The sequence below is a fragment of the Pezoporus wallicus genome, unplaced genomic scaffold (genome assembly GCF_028554395.1).
Source record: "Pezoporus wallicus isolate ANWC-B61680 ecotype Strahan unplaced genomic scaffold, APGP_CSIRO_Pwel_v1 contig_14275, whole genome shotgun sequence".
Lineage (NCBI taxonomy): Eukaryota > Metazoa > Chordata > Aves > Psittaciformes > Psittacidae > Pezoporus > Pezoporus wallicus.
This window is the reverse complement of record NW_026639179.1, coordinates 1,683-11,025: the sequence shown is the minus strand read 5'-3', so window position 1 is coordinate 11,025 and position 9,343 is coordinate 1,683. Positions and strand designations below refer to the sequence as shown.

General features: G+C 58.4%; 1 protein-coding gene across 1 annotated transcript; it reads right to left on the bottom strand.

Moving 5' to 3' along the window:
* Positions 1 to 1,454: 1,454 nt before the first annotated feature.
* Positions 1,455 to 7,207, bottom strand: LOC130601630 (calpain small subunit 1-like; the record flags this gene model as incomplete). The annotated part of the gene is made up of 4 exons (XM_057413824.1): positions 7,134 to 7,207; positions 4,882 to 4,946; positions 2,622 to 2,690; positions 1,455 to 1,533 (listed from the first exon to the last, which is right to left on the bottom strand). Coding segments are annotated over exons 1-4 (268 nt in total), but the record flags the coding sequence as incomplete, so codon positions are not given.
* Positions 7,208 to 9,343: the final 2,136 nt, after the last annotated feature.

Sequence of the window (9,343 nt, the reverse complement as noted above, 5' to 3'; positions counted from 1 at the left end):
CCCCCATAACCCCATAGAACCTGAGCCCCCCATAGAGCCTGAGCCCCACATAGAGCCTGAGCCCCCCCATAACCCCATAGAGCCTGAGCCCCCCATAGAGCCTGAGCCCCCCATAACCCCATAGAACCTGAGCCCCACATAGAACCTGAGCCCCCCATAACCCCATAGAGCCTGAGCCCCCCATAGAGCCTGAGCCCCCCATAGAGCCTGAGCCCCCCATAACCCCATAGAGCCTGAGCCCCCCATAGAGCCTGAGCCCCCCATAACCCCATAGAGCCTGAGCCCCCCATAACCCCATAGAGCCTGAGCCCCCCCATAACCCCATAGAGCCTGAGCCCCCCCATAACCCCATAGAGCCTGAGCCCCCCCATAACCCCATAGAGCCTAACCCCATAGAGCCTGAGCCCCCCATAACCCCATAGAGCCTGAGCCCCCCCATAACCCCATAGAACCTGAGCCCCCCATAGAGCGTGAGCTCCCCATAACCCCATAGAGCCTGAGCCCCCCATAACCCCATAGAGCCTGAGCCCCCCATAACCCCATAGAACCTGAGCCCCTCATAGAGCCTGAGCCCCCCATAGAGCCTGAGCCCCCCATAGACATGGACCCCCTGCCCCATAACCCCTTCAACGGCCCCATAGAGCCTCAGCCCCCCATAGATCCTGAGCCCCCCATAACCCCTTTCATAGCCCCATAGATCCTGAGCCCCCCATAGACATGGACCCCCTGCCCCATAACCCCTTCAACAGCCCCATAGATCCTGAGCCCCCCATAGACATGGGGGGGGCCATCTATAGGGCCCCACCATACATCCCCCCTTCAATGCCCCCCATCTATGGGGCCCGCCCCATACATCCCCCTTCAATGCCCCCCATCTATGGGGCCCGCCCCATACATCCCCCCTTCAACGCCCCCCATCTATGGGGCCCGCCCCATACATCCCCCCTTCAATGCCCCCCATCTATGGGGCCCGCCCCATACATCCCCCTTCAATGCCCCCCATCTATGGGGCCCGCCCCATACATCCCCCCTTCAATGCCCCCCATCTATGGGGCCCGCCCCATACATCCCCCTTCAACGCCCCCCATCTATGGGGCCCGCCCCATACATCGCCCCCCATCCCCCCTTCAACGCCCCCCATCTATGGGGCCCGCCCCATACATCCCCCTTCAATGCCCCCCATCTATGGGGCCCGCCCCATACATCCCCCTTCAACGCCCCCCATCTATGGGGCCCGCCCCATACATCCCCCTTCAATGCCCCCCATCTATGGGGCCCGCCCCATACATCCCCCTTCAATGACCCCCATCTATGGGGCCCGCCCCATACATCCCCCTTCAATGCCCCCATCTATGGGGCCCGCCCCATACATCCCCCTTCAACGCCCCCATCTATGGGGCCCGCCCCATACATCCCCCCTTCAATGCCCCCCATCTATGGGGCCCGCCCCATACCTGCAGCCTCGAAGGCCCCTGGCAGCTCCTGCACCCCAATGGTCCCCGAGCGGTCGGTGTCGAACGCCCTATAGATACCCTGGGGGGGGGGGGGGATGGATGGGACCCACATGCACCCCCTTTTACCCCTGAGCCCCCCAGTGGGGCTGGGGGCATTGCCCCCCATTTGCCCCCATTGCTCCCCATTGAACCCCATTGCTCCCCATTGATTCCCATTGCCCCCATTGATTCCCATTGCTCCCCATTGATTCCCATTGCCCCCCATTGATTCCCATTGCTCCCCATTGATTCCCATTGCTCCCCATTGAACCCCATTGCCCCCCATTGCTCCCCATTGCCCCCCATTGCTCCCATTGCCCCCATTGCTCCCCATTGATTCCCATTGATCCCCATTGCCCCCCATTGCCCCCCATAGCCCCCCATCTGCCCCCCCCATGGCCCCCATTGCACCCCATTGCCCCCCATTGCCCCATTACCCCCATTGCTCCCCATTGCTCCCCATTGCCCACTGCCCCCCATTGCCCCCCACTGCCCTGCATTGCTCCCCCATTGCCCGTTGCTCCCCATTGCCCCCCATTGCTCCCCATTGCCCACCATTGCTCCCCAGTGCCCCCCATTGATTCCCATTGCTCCCCATTGCCCCCATAGAACCCCATTGCCCCCATAGAACCCCATTACCCCCATTGCTCCCCATTGCCCCCCATTGCTCCCCATTGCCCCCATTAACCCCCATTGACCCCCATTGCTCCCCATTGCCCCCCATTGCTCCCCATTGCCCCTCATTGCTCCCCATTGCCCCCCATTGCTCCCCATTGCCCCCCATTGCTCCCCATTGCTTCCCATTGCTCCCCATTGCCCCTCAATGCCCCTCATTGCCCCCCATTGCCCCCCATTGCCCCATTACCCCCATTGCCCCCATTGCTCCCCATCCCCCATTGCCCCCCATTGCCCCCCATTGCTCCCCCCTTGCCCCGCATTGATCCCCCATTGCCCCCCATTGCTCCCATTGACCCCATTGCCCCATTGCCCCCATTGATCCCCATCATTGCCCCCCATTACCCCCCATTGCCCCCCATTGCCCCCCATTACCCCATTGCCCCCCATTACCCCCATTGCTCCCCATTGCCCCATTGCCCGTTTAGGGGGTGCCCCCCCCCAGCCCCACACCTGCCACCTCTTGATGTTGTTCCAGAGGTATTTGAACTCCTCAAAGCCCAACTTCCCGGTGGTGTCACTCTGGGGGGCAGGGGTCAAGGACAATGGGGGGCGCCCCACACATACCCCATGGGGCACCCCACACATACCCCATGGGGCACCACACACATACCCCATGGGGCACCACACACATCCTATGGGGCGCCCCACACATCCCATGGGGCACCCCACACATCCTATGGGGCACCCCACACATACCCCATGGGGCACCACACACATCCTATGGGGCACCCCACACATACCCCATGAGGCACCACACACATACCCCATGGGGCACCACACACATCCTATGGGGCGCCCCACACATCCCATGGGGCACCCCACACATCCTATGGGGCACCCCACACATACCCCATGGGGCACCACACACATACCCCATGGGGCACCCCACACATCCTATGGGGCACCCCACACAAACCCCGAGGGGCACCACACCCATACCCCATGGGGCACCCCACACATACCCCATAGGGTGCCCCACCCACACGCCTTGGGGCACGACTCCCTTCGCGTTGGGGGCAGCCCTCACATCCCATGGGGCACCCCACACATACCCCATGGGGCACCACACACATACCCCATGGGGCACCCCACACATACCCCATAGGGTGCCCCACACACACGCCATGGGGCACCCCACACATACCCCATGGGGCACCCCACATACACGCCATGGGGCACCCCACACATACCCCATGGGGCACCCCACACATCCTATGGGGCACCCCACACATACCCCATGGGGCACCACACACATACCCCATGGGGCACCCCACACATCCTATGGGGCACCCCACACATACCCCATGGGGCACCACACACATACCCCATGGGGCACCCCACACATACCCCATAGGGTGCCCCACACACACGCCATGGGGCACCCCACACATACCCCATGGGGCACCCCACACATCCTATGGGGCACCCCACACATACCCCATGGGGCACCACACACATACCCCATGGGGCACCCCACACATACCCCATAGGGTGCCCCACACACACGCCATGGGGCACCCCACACATACCCCATGGGGCACCCCACATACACGCCATGGGGCACCCCACACATACCCCATGGGGCACCCCACACATCCTATGGGGCACCCCACACATACCCCATGGGGCACCCCACACATCCTATGGGGCACCCCACACATACCCCATGGGGCACCACACACATCCTATGGGGCACCCCACACATACCCCATGAGGCACCACACACATCCTATGGGGCACCCCACACATACCCCATGGGGCACCCCACACATCCTATGGGGCGCCCCACACATCCCATGGGGTGCCCCACACATCCCATGTGGTGCCCCACACATACACCATGGGGCACCCCACACATGCCATGGGGTGCCCCACACATCCTATGGGGCACCCCACACATCCTATGGGGCACCCCACACATCCCATGGGGTGCCCCACACATCCCATGGGGCACCCCACACATACCCCATGGGGCACCCCACACATGCCATGGGGCGCCCCACACATCCTATGGGGCACCCCACACATCCCATGGGGTGCCCCACACATCCCATGGGGCACCCCACACATACCCCATGGGGCACCCCACAAATGCCATGGGGCGCCCCACACATACCCCATGGGGTGCCCCACACATGCCATGGGGTGCCCCACACATGCCATGGGGCGCCCCACACATGCCATGGGGCACCACACACATACCCCATGGGGCACCCCACACATGCCATGGGGCGCCCCACACATCCCATGGGGCACCACTCACACGCCATGGGGCACCCCACATGTGCCATGGGGCACCCCACATACCCCCCATGGGGCACCCCACACACGCCATGGGGCACCCCACACACACACACCATGGGGCACCCCACACATACCCCATGGGGCACCCCACACATCCCATGGGGCACCCCACACATGCCATGGGGCACCCCACACATACCCCATGGGGCACCCCACACACACCCCATGGGGCACCCCACACACCCCCCATGGGGCACCCCCACGCACCCCATAGGGCACCCCACATACCCCCCATGGGGCACCCCACACACACCCCATAGGGCACCCCACACACCCCATGGGGCACCCCACACACACCCCATAGGGCACCCCACACACACCCCATGGGGCACCCCACACAAACCCCATGGGGCACCCCACACACCCCATGGGGCACCCCACACCCCCCTGCCCCACATAAGGATACGTCCATCACAGCCACCATGCTGCGGCACGTGTCGAGGCCGAAGCCGTCGGTCTTCAGGTCAGGGTCTGGGGGGGGTGGGGTGATTTTGGGGGGGGGGAGGGGGGGGGAACCCCCCCCCCCCCCCTCCCCCACCCCTCTTTGAGCCCTGAACCCAACCCCCCCCCCGCTATGGGGCTGTTTTCTCAATGGGGATTCTCTGGTGGCTACTATAGGGTTGTGCTGCCCCGTGCCTTCCTGCTTGGGGGGGGGTAGAGAAATGGGGGGCAGAGAAATGGGGAGCACAGACAGAAATGGGGGTCACAAATGGGGGTCACCCATAAATGGGGGTCACCCAGAAATGGGGGTCACAGAAATGGGGGTCACACAGAAATGGGGGTCACAGAAATGGGGGTCACAGAAATGGGGGTCACCCATAAATGGGGGTCACCCAGAAATGGGGGTCACAGAAATGGGGGTCACACAGAAATGGGGGTCACAGAAATGGGGGTCACAGAAATGGGGGTCACACACACAAATGGGGGTCAGACCCATAAATGTGGGTCACACACACAAATGTGGGTCACACACACACAAATGTGGGTCACACACACAGATGGGGGTCAGACCCATAAATGTGGGTCACACACACAAATGTGGGTCACACACAAATGTGGGTCACACACACAAATGTGGGTCCCACACACAGATGGGGGTCAGACCCATAAATGTGGGTCACACACACAGATGGGGGTCAGACCCATAAATGTGGGTCCCACACACAAATGTGGGTCACACACACAAATGTGGGTCACACACACAGATGGGGGGTCAGACCCATAAATGTGGGTCACACACACAAATGTGGGTCACACACACACAAATGTGGGTCTCACACATAAATGTGGGTCACACACACACAAATGTGGGTCTCACACATAAATGTGGGTCACACACACACAAATGTGGGTCTCACACATAAATGTGGGTCACACACACAAATGTGGGTCACACACAAATGTGGGTCACACACACAAATGTGGGTCCCACACACAGATGGGGGTCAGACCCATAAATGTGGGTCACACACACAGATGGGGGTCAGACCCATAAATGTGGGTCCCACACACAAATGTGGGTCACACACACAAATGTGGGTCACACACACAGATGGGGGGTCAGACCCATAAATGTGGGTCACACACACAAATGTGGGTCACACACACACAAATGTGGGTCTCACACATAAATGTGGGTCACACACACACAAATGTGGGTCACACACAAATGTGGGTCACACACACAAATGTGGGTCTCACACATAAATGTGGGTCACACACACACAAATGTGGGTCACACACACAAATGTGGGTCACACACACAAATGCGGGTCACACACACAAATGTGGGTCAGACCCATAAATGTGGGTCACACACACACAGATGGGGGTCAGACCCATAAATGTGGGTCACACACACAAATGTGGGTCACACACACACAGATGTGGGTCACACACACAGATGGGGGTCAGACCCATAAATGTGGGTCACACATAAATGTGGGTCACACACACAGATGGGGGTCAGACCCATAAATGTGGGTCACACACACACAAATGGGGGTCACACACACAGATGGGGGTCAGACCCATAAATGTGGGTCCCACACACAAATGTGGGTCAGACCCATAAATGTGGGTCACACACACACAAATGGGGGTCAGACCCATAAATGTGGGTCCCACACACAAATGTGGGTCACACACACACAAATGGGGGTCAGACCCATAAATGTGGGTCACACACACAAATGTGGGTCACACACACAAATGGGGGTCAGACCCATAAATGTGGGTCACACACACAAATGTGGGTCACATAAATGTGGGTCACACACACACAGATGGGGGTCAGACCCATAAATGTGGGTCCCACACACAAATGTGGGTCACACACAAATGTGGGTCACACACACACAGATGGGGGTCAGACCCATAAATGTGGGTCACACACACACAGATGTGGGTCACACACACAAATGTGGGTCACACACACAAATGTGGGTCAGACCCATAAATGTGGGTCCCACACACAAATGTGGGTCACACACACACAAATGTGGGTCACACATAAATGTGGGTCACACACACACAGATGTGGGTCACACACACAAATGTGGGTCCCACACACAGATGGGGGTCAGACCCATAAATGTGGGTCCCACACACAAATGTGGGTCAGACCCATAGAGCCCCCCCCATTTGGGGGTCACTTACGGCGCGTGACGACCTTGTTGAGGATGTTCATGAGCTCTGTGGGGCTGACCTCCATGTCCTGGGGGGGGAAGGGGTTTAAGGGGGGGGCACCCCCATAACCCCCCTGCCCCCCAGCACCCACTTGGCCCCTCCCAACCCCTCTGTACCAATGGGATCCAATGGGATTCAAGTGGGATCCAATGGGATTCAAGAGGGCTCCAGCACTGAGCCAATGGGATCCCAATGGGATTGAGCCAATGGGATCCAATGGGATTCAAGTGGGATCCAATGGGATTCAAGAGGGCTCCAGCACTGAGCCAATGGGATCCAAATGGGATTGAGCCAATGGGATCCAATGGGATTCAAGTGGGATCCAATGGGATTCAAGTGGGCTCCAGCACTGAGCCAATGGGATCCCAATGGGATTGAGCCAATGGGATCCAATGGGATTCAACTGGGATCCAATGGGATTCAAGAGGGCTCCAGGACTGAGCCAATGGGATCCAAATGGGATTGAGCCAATGGGATCCAATGGGATTCAAGTGGGATCCAATGGGATTCAAGTGGGCTCCAGCACTGAGCCAATGGGATCCCAATGGGATTGAGCCAATGGGATCCAATGGGATTCAACTGGGATCCAATGGGATTCAAGAGGGCTCCAGCACTGAGCCAATGGGATCCCAATGGGATTGAGCCAATGGGATCCAATGGGATTCAACTGGGATCCAATGGGATTCAAGAGGGCTCCAGGACTGAGCCAATGGGATCCAAATGGGATTGAGCCAATGGGATCCAATGGGATTCAAGTGGGAGCCAATGGGATTCAAGAGGGCTCCAGCACAGAGCCAATGGGATCCCAACGGGATTGAGCCAATGGGATCCAATGGGATTCAAGTGGGAGCCAATGGGATTCAAGTGGGATCCAATGGGATTCAAGAGGGCTCCAGGACTGAGCCAATGGGATCCAAATGGGATTGAGCCAATGGGATCCAATGGGATTCAAGTGGGAGCCAATGGGATTCAAGAGGGCTCCAGCACAGAGCCAATGGGATCCCAACGGGATTGAGCCAATGGGATTCAATGGGATTCAAATGGGATCCAATGGGATCCAAATGGGATCCAATGGGATTCAAGAGGGCTCCAGCACTGAGCCAATGGGATCCCAACGGGATTGATCCAATGGGATTCAACGGGATCCAAATGGGATCCAATGGGATTCAAGACGGCTCCAGCACTGAGCCAATGGGATCCAAATGGGATTGAGCCAATGGGATCCAATGGGATTCAAATGGGATCCAACGGGATCCAAATGGGATCCAATGGGATTCAAGACGGCTCCAGCACTGAGCCAATGGGATCCCAATGGGCTCCAATGGGATTCAACTGGGATCCAATGGGATTCAAGAGGGCTCCAGCACTGAGCCAATGGGATCCATTAGAGAGCCAATGGGATCGAAGAGAGTCCCAATGGGATCCAATGGGATTCAAGGGCTCCAACAGGGATCGGGGGGGGGGACGGGACATGGGGGGAGATCCAATGGGATTCAGCTGGGATCCAATGGGATCTGATGGGCTCCAACAGGATTCAATGGGATGTGATGGGATGGAGATTCAACAGGATTCCAATGGGATCCAATGGGATGTGATGGGTTCCAACAGGGATCCAATGGGATGTGATGGGATGGGGATTCAACAGGATTCCAATGGGATCCAATGGGATCTGATGGGCTCCAATAGGATCCAATGGGATGTGATGGGATGGGGATTCAACAGGATTCCAATGGGATCTGAGGGGTTCCAATAGGATCCAATGGGATGGGATGGGTTCCAACAGGGATCCAATGGATGTGATGGGTTTCAATAGGATCCAACGGGATGGGATGGGTTCCAATAGGGATCCAACAGGGATGCAACAGAATGCAATGGGATGGGATGGGGATTCAATAGGATTCCAATGGGATCCAATGGGATCTGATGGGTTCCAATAGGGTCCAATGGGATGTGATGGGATGGGGATTCAACAGGATTCCAATGGGATCCAATGGGATCCTATGGGTTCCAACAGGATCCAATGGGATGTGATGGGTTCCAACAGGATCCAATGGGATGTGATGGGTTCCAACAGGGATCCAATGGGATGGGATGGGGATTCAACAGGATTCCAATGGGATCCAATGGGATCTGATGGGCTCCAATAGGGTCCTATGGGATGTGATGGGATGGGGATTCAA